This window comes from Zalophus californianus, chromosome 9, assembly GCF_009762305.2.
Source record: "Zalophus californianus isolate mZalCal1 chromosome 9, mZalCal1.pri.v2, whole genome shotgun sequence".
NCBI lineage: Eukaryota > Metazoa > Chordata > Mammalia > Carnivora > Otariidae > Zalophus > Zalophus californianus.
The window spans coordinates 100290794-100314030 of record NC_045603.1 but is presented as its reverse complement, the minus strand read 5'-3'; the positions used below and the strand labels follow the sequence as shown (position 1 = coordinate 100314030).

Sequence of the window (23237 nt, the reverse complement as noted above, 5' to 3'; positions counted from 1 at the left end):
CTCCATCACAGTTTCCAGGCTCTGGATTTTCTGATCCTCTTCCTTTCTCTTTGATTGGTGCTGTGCGAGATGGACAGGTGGATTAACAAGGTCCAACTGAGGCAGGGCTTCCAGGGCACTATGCACCAAATAGATGAAGTCGGTCTCATATCTAAAATCCTTTTAAAGAGCCACAAGAACCTAAGGGATTCTTACGTAGAAAATCCATAGTGACCAGAAATTCGGCCCAAGTGGAGTGAAGCCAGACATGAAGGAAAGGGGACTCCACAGAAAGGGGCTCTGCACCATCTGGAATGACATTTCTGACCACCCATTCCCATCGGGATAGTTCATAGGCTTCTATTGGCTATGGAATATCCATCATTCCTAGCCCTCTCACCTCTTATTTCCACCCAAGAGTGCCTTCAAAATAGGGGCAAATCCCTTACTTTCTCTCCACAGCTTGCCCCATACGTAAGAGTTAAAAATACCCTGATGGGGGATTCCTGGACAAGACGGTTTTAGTCATGTTGGTGGTCAGTCAGTATACATTAGTTCAGTCATGTGAGCGTTAAAATATAATCTACTCCTGCACCATTTGGTAAAAAGCCCCTGCCACAGCTACAGGTTCCCTGGTCCCTTTCCCAGGACCTGTTGGACTCCCCAGTATCCAGAAACTACAAGTTTAAGGCCTGGCAAGCTGAGGGTCCTCCATGACTCTGTTTCAGTACCAAAGCTATCATCCTTTCTGATTGGTTAGTCCCATGCCATTCCAATGGTTAACTCTTTGAGACATCATCTTGTAGTCATGGCTGGAGCTTTGAAGACCTTCCCTGTGGGCACAGTAAGTGTCCTGGCTGCCTTACAACAGTGCCCATGCACTAACCCTTCTTCTAGAGCAGTCTGATGGGGCAGGCAGGAAGATCTTAGCTGACTTGTTTTTATAACATACATAGAGCAATGGAACTGGTCTTTTAAACCCAGATATGCTTTTACCATCCACCACTTTTAATTTAGCCTTCTGGATTTCAAAGGATTTAGGGAAAGAAAAGTAGGGAAATTGGTATTCCCTCTTGACAAAGACATGGTGGGAAAAGTCACATCTTAAGCCCATAACACTGAATTTAAGATTTTATGTTCTGGGGGGCACTAAGAAGAAAGGAATATAGGGCATCTTGGTAAGAGGGTCTGGTTCATAGAGTACTGGTTTTTACCATCAGCATGAGGCTTTAGAATAATGATGTGTTTTTGGTAGCAACATCCAGATGTCTTCACTTCCTGCATAAGAAGACTTTATTGGGATCTGCATCTTCTTCAGCATTTCCCAAACTTTGTCTGATTATAAGAATCAGTTGGGGACTTGACAAAAATGTTAAGTCCCATTATCTTCCTGTGTAACCTATGATATAGCAGATTTGAGGTGGGATGCAGGAGTCTGTATGTTTTTGACAACAGATATTTGTGATATTTATGATAAGTTTGAGAAACACTATGTTCACCTCAGTTATTGGCTCTCCCTTCCCCAGATTTGGGCTGCCAACAGCTCCTCAACCCCCAGCCACTTGTAGTTTATACCCCTCATTAGCAGCAAAGTGATGTTGCTTCAAAGGCACTAAGATGCTTAGGTGCTCCAGGTCACAAGAAGGAGATGGAGAGATTAATTAAATATTGAGGAGCGTCAGAGAGGGTGAGAAAAACTTGTACAAGAAAAACAATTACATAATGATGACTTTAGAAGCTGTTATTTATAAGCCTGTGAGCCTGATTATTCAGTCATTTGTAAAAATAGCAACATAGGATCAAATGGGAGCACTGGTGCCATAGTCAAAAAGGAAACGGGGTTTGTATGAGTTCACAGTACCTATACCCTATGCAATACTCCCAACTCATTTTTATGTCTGTAAATACACATACACACATTCAGGGTCTCTTATAGGAATTCAGTGTGAGCAGATGTTTTCTTTGAGGCCCCACATATTGCATTAATTATAAAAGTAATACGAAAACAATGGATCGTGGATCACCACATCAAAAACTAATGATGTATTGTATGGTGACTAACATAACGTAATAAAATTAAAAAAAAAAAAAGAAAACACTGGGACACCTGGGTGGTTCATTTGGTAAAAAAAAAAAAAAAGTAATAGAAGGGCTTCATTATGCACCTTCCAGATGTCCCTCATGTGAATCCCACTGAGTTTTTGTGAGAATTTTTTAATGTGTAAATTGTGTGTGTATATTCACATCCATCCATATGCAGATTTACAAGGTGTGAGCATAAGTGGTCATCTTTTCTGAACATGATGTCCAAATGAGTGGCCTCACCTTCAAAGCATTGCACAGAATATTCTAGAGAAACCTCTGGAGCTGTCTTCAGGGCTTCTTTCCAGGCATGATAAATACATTTGGTGAGAGTGTTAATCAGTCAAAATGACTGAAGGAAGTCATTTCCAAGCTGTGGTCTTAAGCAACAAAGCAAGTTTAATCATTCCAATTTGTGGATAAAATTTTGATGTGACTATAAAAAAGTAATGAGATTAATTTGCTTGTGTGGCATGTAAATGAGTTCTGAAAGCAGATGATTTTCCTACAATGACTTTCTTGTTACACTTCAGGGATGTTCCAAATTATTATATTGGGTCAGTGGGAAAGGAGCAAGGGCATAGATAATCCAGGAGTAGACAACATCTTTTTTTGTTCAGAGCTGAATGTTTTTGTCACTTCAGATTTATTATTATTATTTTTATTATTATTATTCATTATCATTATTATTTTACCCTGGTTAAGGTTAAGCCATTTGATTTTGGGAGGAGGAGGTGGGAAGGAGGCTCAGAACATACTGAATAGGGGGGGAAAGTGTTTGTAAAGGTTAATTGCATTCATTGGATAATCTACATGTGATTCTTTCCATCTGAATGAGATGGAGGGCATGTTTGTGTGTGGGGGAGGGGGGTGGTGTAGGACAAAACTAGAGCTGCAAAGACCACTCCAAGAAGCAGCATGGTTGAGTGAACGGCTATGATGTGACCAATGTATATTAACACCTGGAACTAAACAGAGTGTTGTATCTCTAAAGATTCCAAAGGTTTTCCTAAAAATATGACCGACAACAGGGGGAAAAAAAGATACCCGGATTCTAAGGATCTCACGATGGTGCTGAAAACCTACGACACCAGCTTCCTGGACTTTCTCAGAAGGTGTTTGGTGTGAGTTTGCAGGGGTGTCTCTGCCTCTGGGTTTCCTCTTAAACACTGTATTTTCCCACATGTTTGCTGGTGAAAGTCTGGGGCTGGGACATAGTTATAAAAATAATAATAGATACTGACCACAGGGCTTGAGAGTCTGTAGAATGCTTTTCCTCATGAGACTGTTCTCTTCCATTCTTGTGTGACTAGAAGGGCAGATGATTTGCTCCGTTTTGAGATGTGGAAGCTGAGGTTCAGTGACTTGCCCTGGATTAGTGTGTGGGTAGGGCTTGACGTCTTGGCCTCAAACTGCCTGGCAGCAAGGTTGTAGGTCAGTTCTAAATAGCTTCTTCAGGAACTGAGGTCAACCTCTTGCATGTTGTAACTGTTTGCATACCACCCAGTATGTGGTTTCTGGGTCCCTCCCCATTCCCCTAGGATTTACAGCCTAAATTAAAGGATTAAGGAAGGGATGATTTATAAGCCATTTATTATGTACAGCTTTTTGGAATCTATATGCTAATTTTGACTCTTAGAAATTAGGTTCTATACTTCAGTCAAGTCGTAGTAAAAAAAAGGAACAGTACATAAAGCATTCAGAACAATGCCTAGTGTTTCAAAAATGTTAGCTCTTGTCATTCTTTTAAAAGAGGTTTTGCAAGTGTGTCTCCACTAAATGGCAAATAGATTAGCCACATGATATTTGGTCAGTTATTGTCTCTCTCTGGGCCTCAGTTTCCTTTTCTATATAATGAAGTATTCCTAAGGTGTCTTTAGCTTTATCAGTCCTATAATTGTTGAGTATTTTTGAAACCATATGTTTATGTTCTCTCATTCTTCCAGTGGGATGGAGTAGTTTTAGCAAAATACTCCTCTTGTATTTGTGCACTCTGGGAATTTAGGTACTAGCTCAGAGGATAGGCCATCAAATACTGCTGAAAGTTTTCCATCTAGAGGGTCATGCTACTCATTTGAAGAATGGAGCTAGAGAAGGATCCTATGTTTCACCATTATCTCCATCCCCCTGCCCCAGCCTTTTGCTGAGGCCACAGAATGAATGTGCATTAGCAAATGACAGAGACTCACTACTGAGACTGAGGTGAGTTGTCCAGAAACCCCAACCATCCAGAACACAGCTCAGAACCAAGAAAGAAATTTTTCTCTTTTTTAGGGCAAAAGGCTAGTTGCTTACAACTTGCAAGAGGTGATCAAGCTAATGGGGCGTATTATCTTATCATTCCCTTTTTTTTTTTTTGCTAATTAACAAATTTTTGGAATGACAGATTAAAAATTTTGAGTCAAATTTAATAGGGGCAAATGTAAAGTCCTATGTCAAGCTTTTATAGGCCAACTTTAGAAAGTAAGGAGAGGGGAGTTATAGCTTAGCAGCAGCTCATTTCAAAAAGAACTGGGAGCTTGAGTTGTTTACGACCTTATAAATCTAGAATATTAATGCCATCTACCTGCAGTTAGAAGCTATTCCCAGCATGATGAACATCGTAACACAACAGCTGAAATTTCCTATCTAGGAAGGTGACAACCTTATTATATGACCAACACTTAGTAGTAATGTAAATGTTTTTGGATAGTTGGAGGATTGTGACATAAAAGATTAGTTGTCTCATTCTGTATACAGTAGCCGCCCCCCCCCCATGGTTTTGCTTTCTGCGGCTTCAGTTACCCACTGTCTACTGCAGTCCAGAAGCAGATGATCCTCCTGATGTCTTGTCAGAAGGTCAGTACTAGCCTAGCACTATATCACACTGGATCTGTCATTCACCTCACTTCATCTCATCACGTAGGCATTTTATCATCTCACGTCATAAGAAGGGTGAGTATAGCACTAGAAGATATTTTGAGAGGGAGAGACCACGTTCACATAATTTTTATTATAGTATATTGTTATAATTGTCCTATTCCATTATTAGTTCTCATTGTGAATCTCTTACTGTGCCTAATTTATAGATTAAGTTTTATCATAGGTATGTATGTAGAGGAAAAAACATAGTATATGTGGAGTTTTGTACTATCTGTGGCTTCAAGCATCCACTGGGGGTGGAATGTATTACCCTATAGGTAAGGGGGGACTACTGTAATGTTAATGGGTAAAATTAGAACTTGGGTCTAAGTTACTAGTGTAAAAGTCCTAGTGAATTTTGGCTCAGTAAAAACGAAGAACTTTTAAAGAATTGGTTTTATCAGGATTGGAATAGCTAATTCTGTGACTAAGCACCTTGTCACTAAAAATAACTCAAGAATGGCAGGATGATTCCACGTTGAAGGTTCTGTCAGATGCCTTTTGTTACTGCATTAGATGTTTGGCTGGATTATATGCAAATCTCCTTATAATATTAATATTCTAACACTCTGTAATTTTGTGTGTGATATATTTGAAGGCCCAGATTTTGTAGTTTGGAACTTGAAATTAAGCATCTCTTTGTTTTGATCTTAGTTTATTGACCTCTAAGTCCCCATGGTTAAGATTTTCTATAATATTTCTTGGAAGGGAAATTCTAGGAACTCTAGAAGACTTGGGCTCTAATATATTCCCTGGTTTGTCATGCAAATTTCCTAAAAAGATTATTTTCAGAGTTGTTTCCAGGTACTTTTATATGTTGTAATCTCTGTTCTATTATGATATCTTTGAGTTATAACATGGTTTAAATGGGTTCTTTAAGAATGAACTATTTTTATTATATCCCATTTAGGTTCTTTATTAGTGTCTTTTTAAATGTTTTCAACATTAGAAAGGGAAGCAAAACAATAACCCGTGCTGGGCTTTGTTGGTATATAGATGGGAACCTTCTTTTCGCATGACGCCTGACCAGGCCCTCAAGCATTCTTGGATTCATGAGCCACGGAATCTCAAACCACGGTCCAGGCCCCAGACCCTGAGGAAAGCCAGTCTCTGTCTCCCCTCTGAGGCTCCAAAGGCCAAGGTTCCAGGGCATCATCACTTGGACATAAGCGGTACAGCCCCTCAAATAGCCAGTCCTCTTCCTGTAGTCTGGTGCTCAGGTATCTCTGGAGGGTTCATGTCAGTTTCTCTGAACTCAACCTTGGATAGTTTTTCTGACTACATCACTACTAGCCTGTCATTTCTCACTTTTGAGATTCAGCCTCTTTCAGGAGACTTCTTTCTAGCTGGGTTTGCTTCTTTCTTGCCCCTTTATAATTAGGAATTTCCACTTTTCTCCTGTCTTCAATTCCCTTTCTCCTCCTTTCCTTTTCTTTCACCGTGTCCTCCTCTGCCTGACCTATAATTTACCTTTTGAATTTTTATCAGATTATGGCATTATGCAGACATCTTTTATACGCAATATAGCCTCATGGTTTTGTTCATGGTCACTAGGGTCAGGTTGCTTGGGATTAAATTCTGGCTCTACCATTTACCACGTGTGGGCCCTTGGGCAATTTAGTTAGCCTCTCTGTGTCTCAGTTTTTTCATTTATGAGAATGAGAATAATGCCTATCTCTATGGTTGCAGAAAGGATCAAAGAAATTAGTAAATGTAAAGTGCTTACAGGCATTATTCATTTGTAAAGCACATAGAATGTGTTTTTATATCATTACAACCAGGATTTTCCCAAAGTAATTTACAGCCAAATGGACAGAATATAATTCACATTTGAACACTTGTTCCTTCTGTCTTCTCTCTCCTTCGGCAGAGGTGATCACCAAAGAAGAGACCATAGACAAAATAAAAGGTGGCACCACCAAGCAGGTTCAGAATTTGGGTGATCAGCAGGGCTCTCTGCAGCATGCAGCTGAAGTTGTCCAGCTGCCTCAACTAACAGAAGCTTCCGGAAAGCCAGAGGCAGCTGTTGGACCAGAGGGGTCCAAGACCTCCCCAGAAAAACAAAGTAAAAACTCCTCACCCAAGAACATGAATATTTTACCACCTATTGTATGACCTTTGCTGAAGGTGTGTCCTGTTCCTTTCCACCAATGATTTGTATTAGAGACAGCACTTACATTCTACAATATTTCAGATTGTTCTTTTTTAATGCATAAAGGTTTGTTTAAAAAAAACTTTATTCACATGGCCGGTTAGCATGATTCCTATTATGAGGGATGAGAGAGAATGTTCTTGCACAAATGATGTGTGTATATGGGGGCGGAGGGGCAAGTACTCAATGTCATAGCATCACTAATAGAACTCTGAATATTTTTTTTATTTTCTTTTTCCCCAAGACAGCTGACCTGTGGATTCTTGTTTGAAAATGAAAATGAAAAACCAGTTTGAATTTAGCTTGTAACTAGCTTAAGCACCAAAGGACATTTATTTGTTTATGTAATTGAGGAATCAGGAGGGATAAGTGTGATTTCAGGCACTGTGGAGTCTAAAAATTCAGACAAGGTCATAGGGCTCAGATTCCCTCTCTACCTATTAGCCTTGCTTCTTTTTGTGGTTTTCATTCTAAAGACAAGCTCTGCCCAGAAGTTAAAGTGACCACCAGTATCCTGTCAAAAGATGCAGTCCTGGTAGGAAAGTCTCAGAAATGACTGGACTTGAACCAAGCACTATGTCTGAGATATTGGGATCTTGTGATTGGATAGGCTGGGTCACAGGCCCACACTGTGATGATGGTAGCACCATGGAGTAGGGGACAGAGTATTTCCCAAAGGAAGGGAAGCTAAGTAAACAACAGGATATATTCACTCATCCACCATCCTCAAAATCTCATTTGGCTTTCTAGTCCTTCTCTGTATGAATATATAATCTCTATATGATTGTAATTATAGAATAGATACAATTTTATAAGAAACTTAAGATCATAACCTCATAAACAACATGGAAAATATACGTGGCTTTATAGTTTTCAATTACTGTGTAATATTTCATGAAGGAAGACACCGGATAATTGAAGCAATGGGGTGAGAGAAGATCACCCAGGAAAGGTGAAACAGAATGAGAACAGCAGAGGGTCAAAAGAAAGTAGGAAAGATAAATATGCCAGGGGATAACAGACTTAAATAGAGCCCCCAAGAGATGAAAAAAAAAAAAAAAAACCCAAAAATTAGAAACCAAAGGAGAAAGTTTCTAGAAAGATGAAAAATATAAAATTCCATAGAAAGGTCAGGATAAGAACAGAAAAAAAATGCCTCTTAAGTAGGGAGATATGGACACTAAATGAGAGAAGTGCCATAACAGGTGATTTGTCCCAGGTCCTATAGCCAGAAAAGTATAGAACTGGCAATAGAACTCAGGTCCTCTGGACTTTTTTTTGACACTAGCTATCTTCAACCGTGGATAAAGTTGAGGGAGACAATTGTTCTGCAACTCCCCAGAGAGAAGAGAAGAAGCCAAGTCCTCAATATCATAATTTGAATGATTTAGGTTAAATAGAAAATATTTTGTGATTTGAATGGTTATAAATGCTAAAATAAATTGTGGCTTCTTATTCTTAGGAACACTTTAAGGCAGGGGATCTTCAAGTTGTGGCACAGATCAGATACATTAGAAACAGGATGTATGACCTTAGCCAGGGCCTCTCAGGCCAGCGCTATTTTTCTTCTGCTATCCATCTGATTATTTTTTTAATTCCTGAAATTTCTTCACCTTATTTTCCCACTGGATCCCAAGGAAACCAAACACCTGGAGCCCTTTAATTGTAATTTTTTTAATTTTGTGTCCTTGCTTGCATGGACAGGAAAATCTGCAAAATCCAGTGACTAGCATAAGATGACATGTCTTTGATGTGAGTGGTATGAAGATAATGTTAGGGCTCTTTAAGGATATGGAGAGGGGAGCTGTGGAAGTAAGAAGAGAGGGGAGGAGGGGAAAGCAGTAGGTAAGCGCTGATCACAGGTTCACCATCAGCCAGTCCAGCAGCTGCAGCCGAGTAACATTTCCCACCGCCTCATCCAGCTGTCGCTCCTTCTCATAGCGCAGCACTGACTGCAGGACCTCACCTACGCTGCGTCCTTTGTCCACAGCAGCAGCCGAGAGCTGAAGTAGCTGGGGAAAGGAAAGAAAAGCAGTAGTAGAGGGGCAGAGCATCCCAGAGCAGATAAAAGAGGGCCTGCCAAGGCTAGAACAAAGAGGCTGGGCAGACCTTGGTAAACTGCAGTAAAAAGGGCTTGCCATAACTGGCAGGTATGCAGCCTGTCTGACAGAAGAGAGTTATATCATCCTTAGAAGAGAGATGTTAGCATCCATATGATATATGGAACATACAATTTCCCACAAGACTAAATCTTGCTGCTTCCAGTGGGTGTTTGGTCAATGGTGGTGCTGTTTTCTAAGAATTCTAAAGTTCTTAAAATTACTGTAATATCACGAAACAGTCTCCATCATTGTCCCAAGACCAAACAAGGGCAGGGGGGAAATAGCCAGAGGACAAATGCACACGGTGCTTTCCATGCCCTACAGAACAGACAGCCCTAGAATGCTAGAAAAGCAGGAAAGTGGCTCAGAGATCCATTCAGCCCCTGGAAGATGCAGCCCAGAGAGGTGGCGAGACTTGTAATACAGTGCTAGAAATTAGCAGAGGCAACATGCATGCCCAGGTCTCTGAACCCTATGTTTAGCTCTCTCTTCAAGCTTAAAATGAGAAAAATTAGCCAAAGCAATCATTCTAGCCATATGAACACAGTACATTGCCATTCATCTAAGTAACCAGATTTTTATTTTGTGTATTCTGCACCTGACTCTCTGAGAGGAAGGAAAACAAACAGGCCGAATATCAGGAGCTTTTCCTTTTTCCAAAAGGGGAAATTTCCATAAGACAGACTAAAGTACACATGGATGTTCTTAAAACAAATGGAAGGACCAAGTCTTAACAAAGAGAAGCTATAAAGAAGAACCAAATGAAAATTCTAAAAAACACAAAATCAAAATGGACTAAATAGAATGAAGATGAGAATTCTACCACTGAACCACCAATGCCTGGTAAAAAGAAGAAGACAGCAGGAGGGGAAGAATGAAGGGGGGGAAATCGGAGGGGGAGACGAACCATGAGAGACGATGGACTCTGAAAAACAAACTGAGGTTTCTAGAGGGGAGGAGGGGGGCGGAATGGGTTAGCCTGGTGATGGGTATTAAAGAGGGCACATTCTGCGTGGAGCACTGTGTGTTATGCATGAACAGTGAATCATGGAACACTACATCAAAAACTAATGATGTGATGTATGGTGATTAACATAACATAATAGTAAAATAAATAAATCAATCAATCAAAATGAAGATGAGAGAGGAAAGTCAGTGAACTTAAAGACCAATTCATAGGGAAAAAACACACACACACACACGCACTGAACAACATAAGAGATTGATTAAACTTTCTTCAATTAAAACCTCTTTGAAAAAATAAAGAGAGCTCAGGGGCCTGTGGAACAATACTAAAGGTCTTATATTTATGTCATTAGAATCCCAGGAGAGGAGAAAAGTGTGGTGCAGAAAAATGCTTGAAGAAATAATGGATGAATGTTTCCCTAGTTTGCCAAAAGACTAACTGACAAATTCAAAAAGCTCAGTGAGCCTAAAATAAGATAAACCCAAAGAAATTCACTTTAGGACCTGTCTTAATCAAATTGCTAAAAATTAAAGAAAAGGAAAAAATATGAAAGCAGCCAGAGAAAATTTATAAGAGAAAAATTCAAATGACAGCAGATTCCTGATCAGAAACCATAGAAGTCAGGATATGATATAACACTTTTAAGCACTAAAAAGAACTGCCAAATCAGAATTCTATATCAAAAATTATACTTCAGGAATAAGATCCAAAAAAATTTTCAGATTAAAGAAGACTAAAGTCATTTCATTGACAGAAAATGTGTTCTAATTCTTTAGACAGAAGGAAAATGATGTTAGAAGGAAGCTGGGAACATCAGGAATGAATGAAAAACAACAAATAGTAAAAATCTCAATACAAATAATAAGTTATTTTTCTCAGTTCTTCAAAATATGGGCATACCTTGAAGATACTGTGGGTTCAGTTCGAGACCATCACAATAAAGTGATATCACAATAAGGCGAGTCAAAGTTTTTGGTTTCCCAGTTCATATAAAAGTTATATTTACACTATTAAGTGTGCAATAGCATATGTCTAAAAAACAATGTACATAATTAAAAAATACTTTATTGCTAAAATATGCCAACCATCATCTGAGTTTCCAGTGAGTTTTAATCACTGACTACAGATAACCATAACAAATATAATAATGAAAAAGTTTGAAATATTTTGAGAATTACCCAAATTGACACAGAGACACAGCATGAGCAAATGTTGGAAAAATGGTGCCAATAGACTTGCTTGACACAGGGTTGCCACAAACCTTCAAATTTGTAAAGAACGCAATATTTGCAAAGCATAATAAAGTGAAGCAAAATAAAATGAGGTACAGCTGTATGTTTATAATTGAGAGCAAAAATAACATTGTCTAAGGATTTTTCCAATATACGTAAGATTATATAAAATAACTACAACATAAGGGGGACGGTAATGAGACTGACAGAATTAAGATTTCAATACCACAGTTTAAGTGGTAACTATTGATTTTACATAGACTCTGAAAAGTTAATGTCCATTGTAATCCTTAGAGAAACTACTTAAAAAAACAATACAAAAGAGTCAAAAACACAATAGATAAATTAAAATGGAATACTAAAAAAAAAAAGTTAATAATTTAAAAGAAGGCAACAAATGGGGGAAAAGGAGGCAAATTAGAACAGTGGACCCAAATCCAAACATACTGATAATTAGGCTAAATGTAAAAGGTATAAACACACCAGTTGTCAGAATGGATTAAAAAGACCCAACACCATATGTTACCTACAAAAACACTCTCTTCAAATGATACAAGTAATTTAAAAGTAAAATTATTGAAAAAAAATATGTATCATTGAGACACCAATCAAAAGAAAGCTAGAACCTCAACATTTATGATCAATTGATTTTTTTTTATGAAGGGGAAAGATAATTCAAAAGGGCCAGATATCCATTTGTCTTTCCAAGAAATGATGCTGAGACATCTGTATATTCATATGCAAAAAATGAACTTAGATGCCTACCTCATTATACATAAAAATGAACTCAAAATGGATCACAGACCTAAATATAAGAGCTGAAATTATCAAACATTTAGAAGAAAACAAAGGAGAAAATCTTCATGGCCTTGGGTTAGGTCAGGGTTTCTCAATCTGGTACTATTTACCTTATGGGCCAGGTAATTCTTTTGTTGCAGGCTGTCCTGTGCATTCTAGGATACTTAGCAGCATTCTTGGCCTCTACCACTAGACCCAAGTAGCAACTCCCCTCACAGCTGACACAGTTGAGAACTACTGGGTTAGGCAAAGATTTATTAGATACAACATCAAAAGCACAAGCACAGACTGAGAGAAAATGTGTGCTAATCATATATACCTGATAAAGGACTTGTATCCAGAATATATAAGGAGTTCTTTTTTTTTTCAGAGTATATAAGGAATTCTTTTAACTTGATAAGAAGAAAACAACCCAGTCTATGAACCCTGAGAAACAAACTGAGGGTTCTAGAGGGGCGGGGGGCGGGGGATGGGTTAGCCCGGTGATGGGTATTAAAGAGGGCACGTACTGCATGGAGCACTGGGTGTTATGCACAAACAATGAATCATGGAACACTACATCAAAAACTAATGATGTAATGTATGGTGATTAACATAACATAATAATAAAAAAAAAGAAAACAACCCAGTCAAAATATGGGCAAAAGATTCACACAGATAACTCACCAAAGAATATATATGAATGGCTAATGAGCACACAAAATGATGTTCAACATTTTTAGTCATTTTAACGTAGGTCTATCAGATTAAATCTACAGTGAGACACCATTATAAGAGCTATAACAAAAAAAAAGAATAATGTTGATGAGAATGTGGAGAAACTTAAACCCACATAAATTGCCGGTGGGAATGTAAAATGGTACAGCCATCTTGGAAAAGTTTGGCACTTTCTTAAGAATTATACTTACCTTAAAATGTAGCATTCCTACTCCTTGTTAGCCAAGAGAAATGAGAATATATGTCCACACAAAGACTTGTATGTGATTATTCATAGCAGCATTATTCATAATAGCAAAGGAGTAAAAACAATCCAAATGCCCATTAACTAGTGAATGGATAAACAAAATGCAGTACATCCACTTCATGAAATACTATTCAGCAATAAAAAGGAATGAACTGATACATACTACAACATGGAAAACCTCAAGAACATTATGTTAAGTGTGAAGAGCCAGATGTAAAAGAGCCATATTTTATTTTATTTTGTTTTTATTTTATGGCTCCATTATATAAAACGACAGAGCGGTAAATCCATAATGATGGAAAACAGGTAAATGGATACTTGTGGCTGGGGATAGAAACAGAAATGTACCCTAGAAAGTTCTGAGATAGAGAAATAAGGAGTCCCTAGTCTTATCATATATTAAAACACACTATAGAATAACAGTAATTAAAACAGTATGCTATTAAAATAGTAAGAGTAGACAATTCAATGGAACAGAACAGAAAATTCAAGAAAAGAACCAAAGACAGGTAGCCATCTGGAAAAAAAAATAAGAGGTTGCATCCCTACCTCATACTTAAATAAAAATGAATTGAAAATGGATCAAAGTCTTAAATATTTTTAAAAAATCATAAAAGTACTAGAAGAAAACATGGGTAAGTTTTGTTAATATGTTGTAGTGTAGAATGTTTTCTAAAATATGACACAAAATCCAGGAAAAAACTTGAAAATTTACTTAAATTTGACTACATAAACATTTTAAAAATATATGACAAAAACAAAATAAAACAAAAATACAAATGACAAAAAATTGTATTTAATATCATAAAGGCTAATTTTCTTATATATATAAAACTCTTAACAGATCAATAAGAAAAAGACTAGCAACCCAGTAGAAAAATGGGCAGAGGTTTTGAACAATTCATCCATGAAAAAGGAAATTCAAGTGGTTCTCAAACATATAAAGAGATATTTATCCTCATTCCTAATAAGACATATGCAAAGCAAGGCAACATTCAGCAAAGATCAAAATTTTGGCACTCATTGTGGGATAAAGCATGGGAAATGGGCATTCTCATGTTGCTTTAATAGGTGTGCAAATTGGTGCAAGCTCAATGGAAGGCAATTTGGAAATATATATCTAATATACAAATACATTTTTCACAGACACCTTGAAATTCCTTTCCTAGGTATTTAGCATATACAGAGATGTTTCAATCTGTGCATTCAGCATTGCTGAAATATTAGGAACTGAAATGTCCATACCTATGTATGTGTGGTTAAGTACAGAGCCTTCATACAATAATATGTAGCCACTAAAAAGAATGTGGCAGCTAAATATGTTGCAGAACATATATATAGTACTAACATTTGTGACTTAAAGAAAAAATATATATATACCTTTAAGTATTTGCTTGTGTATGCATATGTATTTCTGGAAGGATAAAGAAGAAATTGATCAGAAAGTTTTTCTCCAGGGAGGGAAATGGGATGGGAGATAAGGATAGGAAAAAAAACCCTTAATTTTCACTGTGCCTTTTGTGCCTTTGGATATAATACTATGCACATATTATCTAGTCAAACATGGATACAAATTTGTTTAAAGGAATTGGGTTCATGGGGATTCCAGTGTTACTGCATCAGCATGAGAGTATTTCCATATATTAATTAAATCTCTTTCCATGGGGTGCCTGGGTGGCTCCGTCGTTAAGTATCTGCCTTCGGCTCAGGTCACGATCCCAGGGTCCTGGGATCGAGCCCCACGTCGGGCTCCCTGCTCAGCGGGAAGCCTGCTTCTCCCTCTCCCACTCCCCCTGCTTGTGTTCCCTCTCTCGCTGTGTCTCTCTGTCAAATAAATAAATAGAATCTTTAAAAAAAATAAATCTCTTTCCAAAAAAAATCTCATATCATTTTTAGGTAGTTTCTTTGAAGTATACTTCATCCAACTTTTATTAAAAATATACTGATATTCAATGCAAATCTACTCATTAGTTGAAATTTGGATGTGCCGTTGCCCATCCTTTCCATTCTTTTAGATGATCATCTTTATCTTTACAGTGGGCAAAGGTGTGTGTGTGTGTGTGTGTGTGTGTGTGTGTGTGTGTGTGTGTGTGTGTCTAATTCAAGTATATTGTCTTCATTTTGGATAAGTATAGACATTCTATTTCAAAATAATATAAAACCAGAATGTATTATGTATGTTACGTATGCTGGGCTTGACTTAAAAGATGGATATAGAACAAAAACATTTCGCACATTATATACATGAAACCTATGATCCTTTTCAGATTCTTTTTTCATCAGCTTTTGTGAAAATAGCCCCCTCTGTTAACTGTTATATACCAAAATAGTTGTCTGTTTTACAGACTGGGAAAACTGCAAAGAGACAGAGCTTGCCAAGAACTCAGGGATGTATCTCATATTGGAACCCCATGTTCTGTCTTCTAGCCCAAACTTAACTGTGCACACATATGACCTGTGAATTTTGCTAAAATTGAATTTCTAGTTCAGTAGGGCAGGAGTGGAGCTTGATTCTGTACTTATAACAAGCCCCCAGGTGATGCAAATGCTGTTAGTCCACAGACCCACTTTGAAAAGCAAGTCTATAAATTATACAGTTTCTTGTTTAGTAAAGCCTTATCTGAATATTATACAATCCCATGTCTCCCCGGGCATCAGATAAATCAAGTAACCCAGTTATAAGGATTACTAATGCCACTTATTAAACAGAGAAAAACTTCCCTTCCACATACTCTGATTTCTATGAGGATGAATTATTTTTATAAATAGTTCCAGCTTCTTCTGCCATGCTTACTACTTAATTGGTGCTATTCCATTTCTCTCAATTGAGATGAAATTATCAAAAGTCCTAAGTGTGTGTGTGTGTGTGTGTGTGTGTGTGTGTGTGTGTGTGTGTGTGTTGTAGGGATGCTCTGTTTCTTAATTCCTCTACATTACCTGAAGCAGCAACTTGCATAAATACTCATGCTTTCCAGCCTCAAAATTTCCTTTCAGAAGTGGATTCAAAATGACAGCATAAAAGGATCCTGAACTCACCTCCTCCCACAAACACAACAAATCTACAGCTACATATGGACTAATTCCCTCTGAAAAGGACCCCAAAGCTAACTAAACAGTGCTTCCATAAGAAAGAATAAAAGAGCCACATCAAGATGGGTGGGAGAGGGGCGCCTGGGTGGCTCAGTCGTTAAGCGTCTGCCTTCGGCTCAGGTCATGATCCCAAGGTCCTGGGATCGAGCCCCACATCAGGCTCCCTGCTCCGCGGGAAGCCTGCTTCTCCCTCTCCTACTACCCCTGTTTGTGTTCCCTCTCTCACTGTGTCTCTGTCAAATAAATAAATAAAATCTTAAAAAAAAAAAAAAAAAAGACGGGTAGGAGAAACAGAGACATGGTCTAGCAATAAACCTGACCCTAGGCACAGTGACCTAAATCAGGAGGAATCTCATAAAATGGAGCTTGTCCCTGAGGAATGAGGGGTCTGTGCCCCATATCAGGCACCCCAACCCTTAGGAACTGCACCAGAAAAATAAGCCCCCAAAGTGTCTGGTTTTCTTTTTTTTAATTTTATTATGTTATATTAGTCACCATACAATACATCATTAGTTTTTGATGTAGTGATCCACGATCCATTGTTTTCGTATAACACCCAGGGCTCCATGCAATACGTGCCCTCCTTAATACCCATCACTGGGCTTAAAAACCAATAGGGTTTACTTCCAGGAGAACCAAAAGGCATAGGGATCGAAAAATCTGCTCTTAAAGGGTTTGTACACAAACCCACTCATCCTGGAACCTAGCACAAAAGTAACAGTTTGAAAGCCTCCTAGACTATATGCAAAGAAGACTCATTTCTTCATCTGCCAGAGAGGCAGAAACTTTCTGGTACTCTCTTTGGGGATGAAGGCACTGGCAGGAGCTGTTTTTGTGTTTTTCTTCTGCCTTGTTGGTGCCATTTGGGTGGATGCCCCCTTCTCACACCACCTCCTAGCCTGCTAGCTCCAGTGGGAGCACCCAGTTCCTGCACGCTGCAGCCACAGCTCACCATGCCACAGTCAGTGGACAGGCACAAATCACACAGGGGATGCTCTTTGAAAACCTGGCTCTGGTGGCCAAAGGGGATTGCATTTCTGGGTCCTAGGGGTCTGAAACAATCAGAGAGTGTCTTTGGCAAGCTACCACCCTATGGTGCTGCACAGACAGCAGACTAAAACATCCAGTCTTCATGTGGAAAAGGCCTATATTCTTGTCCTGGAACTTCAGCCTGAGGGGCAGGCTTCAGGTTTGCCACACACCCAGAGGTTACAGAGGCACCCCCAAAGAACATACACAGGGAGACACCATATTTGCCCAGTCCCTTGGCCTTACCACAGTTTGTTGATACCTCCTTAAAAGGAGCTTATGTGCATGTCTAAATACATGATTTTTGCAAGTGTTGCCCAGGAATACCTCCAAATCTCCTAGTCTGGAAGTCATAAGGGATTGCAATTGTGGACCCCCAAGATTGTATATATTTACATACCTTAAAAGTTGCTGCCTGAGGATCTGGCTTACAATTAACTTGAAACTAGGCACTGTCTGAGATCCCTCCCTTTGGAACACTGACAGGTCTTGGCACAACCTCAAGAACTGTATTAAGAACAAATCAAGCTACAAATCAGAACTACAATGAGATACCAGCTCACACCAGTCAGAATGACTAAAAATTTACAATTCAGGAAACAATAGATGTTGGCAAGGATTTGGAGAAAGGGGAACCCTCTTACACTGTTGGTGGGAATGCAAACTGGTGCAACCATTCTGGAAAACAGTATGGAGGTTCCTCAAAAAAGTTAAAAATAGAACTACCTTATGACCCAGCAATTGCACTACTAGGTATTTAGCCAAAGGATATAAAACAGTGATTTGAAGGGGTACATACACCCCAGTGTTTATAGAAGAATGTCCACAGTTACCAAAATATGGAAGGAGCCCAGACGTCCATCAACAGATGAATGGGTAAAGAAGATGTGATGTACACAGTATATATAGTGGAATATTAGTCAGCCATCGAAAAGAATGAAACCTTGCCATTTGCAATGATGTGGATGGAGCTAGAGGGTATTATGCTAAGTGAAATAAGTCAGTCAGAGAAAGACAAATACCATATGATTTCACTCATGTGAAATTTAAGAGACAAAACAGATGAACATAGGGGAAGGGAAGGAAAAATAAAATAAGATAAAAACAGAGAGGGAGCCAAACCATAAGAGACTCTTAACTATAGGAAACAAACTGAGGGTTGCTGGAAGGGAGGTGGGTGAGGGGATGGGGTAACTGGGTAATGGGCATTAAGGGTGGCACCTGAAGTAATGAACACTGGGTGTTACACATGCAATTGATGAATCACTAAATTCTACCTCTGAAACTAATAATAATACAGTATATGTTAATTAAATTGAAGTCAAATAAAAAATTTAAAAAACAAAAAGAAAATCACTAAAGTCTGAGAAACAACCAAAAGCTAAGGCTTTTAAACAATAAGGTTCATCTCCTACATGAGGCTACTACTCCTTCAAGACTGGGAAAGATAGCTGTTTCACCTAATACCTAGAAACAAACATCACACACAATGAAAAGACAGAGGAATATGTTCCAAATGAAAGAATAAAACAAAACCTCAGAAAGAGACCATAGTGAAAGGGAGATAAGTAATCTACCTGATAAAGAGTTCAAATTAATGGTCATAAAGATGCTCATTGAACTCAGGAGGAAGAATGGATAAACACAGTGAGAACTTCAATAAAGAGACGGAAAATATAAGAAAGTACCAGACAAAAGTCACAGAGCTGAAGAATTCAATAGTTAAACTGAAAAATACACTAGAGGGATTCAACAGAAGATTAGATGAAGTAGAACAGATCAGTAACCCAGAAGACAGCACTGGAAATGACCCAATCAGAGCAGCAAAAAGAAAAATAAATTTAAAAAAGTAAGGATATCTTAAGAGACCTGCAGGACAACATCAAGCAGAATCATATCTTCATTATAGGGGCCCCAGAAGAAGAAGAGAGAGAAAAAACAGGAGAAAACATATTTTAAAAATTAATGGCTAAAAATTTTACTAACCTGGGAAAGGAAACAGACATCCAGTTCTAGGAAGCAAGGAAAGTTCCATATAAAATGAACCCAAAGAGATAATTTAATTTATAATTAAAATGTCAAAACTTAAAGATAGAGAATATTAAACCAGCAAGAAAAAAAAAAAACTTTTCTTTTAGAAGAGAAAATAGAAGGGACCCCCAATAAGACTTTGCAGGCCAGAAGAGAATGGTATGATATATTCAAAGTGCTGGAGGAAAAATCTTCCAATTGAGAAGAGCTACCTTGCAAGGTTATCAATCAAAATTGAAGGGGAGATAGTTTCCCAGAAAAGCAAAAACTAAAAAAGTTCATTACCACTAAACTAGCCATATAAGAAATATTAAAGGAACTTCTTTAAGCTAAAAATGAAAGGCACTAACTAGTAACAAGAAAACATATGAAAGTAAAAATCTCACTGGTAAATGCAAATATAAGTAAAGGTAGTGGATTAACTACTTATAAAGCTAATGTAAAGGTTAAAGGTTAAAAAATGTCTTGAGGAACCTCCATACTGTTTTCCAGAGTGGCTGTACCAGCTTGCATTCCCATCAACAGTGTAAGAGGGTGGAACATAAGGAATAGTGAGGAGGACCACAAGAGAAGGGAGGGAAAACTGAATGGGAAGAAATCAGAGAGGGAGACAAACCATGAAAGACTCTGGACTCTGGGAAACAAACTGAGGGTTACAGAGGGGAGGGGGTGAGGGGATGGGGTAGCCGGGTGACGGGTATTAAGGAAGGCATGTGTGGTGATGAGACAGGGTGTTATATGCAACAAATGAATCATTGAACACTACATCAAAAACTAATGATGTATTGTATGTCGGCTAATTGAACATAATTAGAAAACATTAAAAGACAAAAGTAGCAAAATTACCTGTAACTATACTAATAGTTAAGGGACATACAAAATAAAATGATGTAAAATAAGACATCAAAAACAAATAGAACATGGTGGGGAGTAAAAATGTAGAATTTTAAAAATGTGCTCAAACTTAAGATGCTATCAACCTAAAATAGACTGTTGTACATATAGGATGTTATATGCAAACCTCATGGTAACCATAATAGAAAAATCTATAGTAGATACACATAAGACAATGAGAAAGAAATCTAAACATAACACTAGGGAAAATCACTAAACCACAGGAAAAGAAAGCAAGAGAAGAAAGCAACAGAGAGGAACTACAAAAACTGAAAGTAATCAACAAAATGGATAAGAAAAACAAGACCCATCTCTTTGTTGCCTGCAAGAGATTTACTTCATCTAAGGACACACATATAGGACTCAAATAAAATCCGAAATGAAAGAGAGAAGTTCCAATTGATACCACAGAAATACAAATGATCGTAAGAGACTACTTTGAAAAACTACAGGCCAACAAACTGGGACAACCTAGAAGAAATGGATAAATTCCTAGAAACAAATAATCTTTCAAGACTGGATCAGGAAGAAAATCTGAATAGACTGATTACTAGCAAGATTGAGTCAGTAATTAAAAGCCTCCCAAAAAACAAAAGTCTAGGACCAGATGGCTTCACAGGCGAATTCTACCAGACATTCAAAAAAATTTAATACCTAGCTTTCTCAAAGTCTTCCAAAGAATTAAAGAGGAGAGAATACTTCCAAACTCATTTTACAAGGCCAGCATTATACTGATACCAAAATCAGATAAGGACACCAGAAAAAAGGAAAATCAGAGGCCAATATCCCTACTGAACATAGATGCAAAATCCTCAACAAAATATTAGTAAAACAAATTCAATAGTACAATAAAAGAGTCATATACCATGCTCAAGTGGGATTTATTCTCAGGATGCTAGGATGGCTCAACATTTGCAAATCCATCAATATGATATACCACACTAACAAAATGAAGGATAAAAATTATATGATCTCAATAGATACAGAAAAAAGCATGAGACAAAATTTAATACCCATTTATGATTTTAAAAAACACTCAACAAAGTGGGTATAGAAGGAACCTACCTCAGTATAATGAAGGCTATATATGACATGCCCACAGATAATACCATACTCAATGTTGAACAGCTGAAAGCTTTTCCTCTAAGATCAGGAACAAGATAAGAAAGTCCATTCTTGGACTTTTATTCAACATATTATTGGAAGTCCTAGCCACAGCAGTTAGGCAAGAAAAAGAAATGAAGGGCATCCAAATCAGAAAGGAAGAAGCAAAACTGTCTTCTAATTACAGATGACATGGTAATATATACAGAAAACACTAAAGACTCCACCAAAAACCTGTTAGAACTAATATATGAATTCAGTAAAACTGCAGGAAAAAATCAATGCACAGAAATCTGTTTTGTTTTTATATAATAATAACAAACTATCAAAAAGAGAAATTGAAATAATCCCATTTGCAACTGCATCAAGAAGAATAAAATACCTAGAAATAAATTTAACCAAGAAACTGAAAGAACTGTGAAATGAAAATTACAAGACACTGATAAAAGAAATTGAAGATGACACAAATAAAAGTAAAGATATTCTGTGCACATGCATTGGAAAAACTAACACTGTTAAAATGTCCATACTACCCAAAACAATCTACAGATTCAATGCAATATATCAAAATCCCAGTGGCATTTTTCACAAAACTAGAATAATTCTAAAACTTGTACAGAACCACAAAAGACTCCAAATAGCCAAAGCAGTCTTGAGAAATAAAAAACAAATCTGGATGTATCATGCTCCCTGATTTTAAACTGTACTACAAAGCTATAGTAATCAAAAGTGTATGGTATTGCCACTAAAAACAGACATATACATCAATGGAACAGAATAGAGAGCCCAGAAATAAACCCACATATATATAGTCAATTAATTTACAAAAAACAAAAAAAAGCCTGGAATATGCAACAGGGAAAGGACGGTTTTATTCAATAAATGGTGCTTAGGAAACTGGACAGCCACATGCAAAAGTATGAACCTAGAGCACTATCTTACACTGTATAAAAAATTAACTCAAAATGGATTAAATACTTGAATATAAGACCTGAAACCATAACATTGGTCTTAGTGATTTTTTTTGAGTCTGATTCCAAAGGTAAGGCAAACAAAAGCAAAAATAAACAAATAGGACTATATCAAATAAAAAGCTTTTGTGGAGCAATGGAAACCATCAACAAAATGAAAAGGCAACCTACTGGATGGGAGAAGATATTTACAAATTACACATCTGATAAGGGGTTAATATCCAAAATATATGATAAACTCATACAACTCAACAACAAAAAACAACCTGATTAAAAAATAAGTCAGACTTCAAGCTATATTACAAAGCTATGATCATCAAGACATCATGGTACTGGCACAAAAACAGACACATAAAAAAAAAAAAAAGACCCATAGATCAATGGAACAGAATAGAGAACCCAGAAACAGACCCTTAACTCTATGGTCAACTAATCTTCAACAAAGCAGGAAAGAATATCCAGTGGAAAAAAGACAGTCTCTTCAATAAATGGTGCTGGGAAAATTGGACAGCCACATGCAGAAGAATGAAACTGGACCATTCTCTTACATCATACACAAAGATAAACTCAAAAATGGAGGAAAAACCCTAATGTGAGACAGGAATCCATCAAAATCCTAGAGGAGAACATAGACAGTAACCTCCTCCACATTGGCCATAACAACTTCTTTCAAGACATGTCTCTAAAGGCAAGGGAAACAAAAGCAAAAATGAACTTTTGGGACTTCTTCAAGATAAAAAGCCTCTGCACAGCAAAGGAAACAGTCAACAAAACTAAGAGGCTACCCACGGAATGGGAGAAGATATTTGCAAATGACGTTTCAGATAAAGGGCTGGTATCCAAGATCTATAATGTACTTACCAAACCCAACAACCAAAAAACAAATAATCAAGTAAAAAAATGGCAGAAGACATGCACAGACACTTCTCCAAAGAAGACAT

General features: G+C 37.6%; 2 protein-coding genes across 14 annotated transcripts in view; one reads left to right on the top strand and one right to left on the bottom strand.

Annotated features, from left to right (window-relative positions):
- Positions 1–7971, top strand: part of DYRK4 (dual specificity tyrosine phosphorylation regulated kinase 4) — a 76426-nt gene extending 68455 nt beyond the window's left edge. For 5 of the 10 annotated variants that reach the window (XM_027595113.1, XM_027595110.1, XM_027595108.1 and 2 more), the window contains 3 exons: positions 3056–3185; positions 5959–6134; positions 6833–7968. In XM_027595113.1, the coding sequence (XP_027450914.1) occupies positions 3056–3185; positions 5959–6134; positions 6833–7077 (551 nt within the window). In that variant the 3' untranslated portion in view covers positions 7078–7968. Of the gene's footprint in view, positions 1–3055; positions 3186–5958; positions 6135–6832 lie in introns of all 10 variants that reach the window. The other 5 variants (XM_027595107.1, XM_027595117.1, XM_027595112.2 and 2 more) reach the window with 5 other exon arrangements.
- A 738-nt stretch (positions 7972–8709) lies between these two features.
- The window catches only part of AKAP3 (A-kinase anchoring protein 3), a 36835-nt gene continuing 22307 nt past the window's right edge, over positions 8710–23237 (bottom strand). The window contains exon 6 of one of the 4 annotated variants that reach the window (XM_027595104.2): positions 8710–9126. In XM_027595104.2, the coding sequence (XP_027450905.1) occupies positions 8971–9126 (156 nt within the window). In that variant the 3' untranslated portion in view covers positions 8710–8970. The remainder of the gene's footprint in view (positions 9127–23237) is intronic. The other 3 variants (XM_027595103.2, XM_027595106.2, XR_003520074.2) reach the window with 3 other exon arrangements.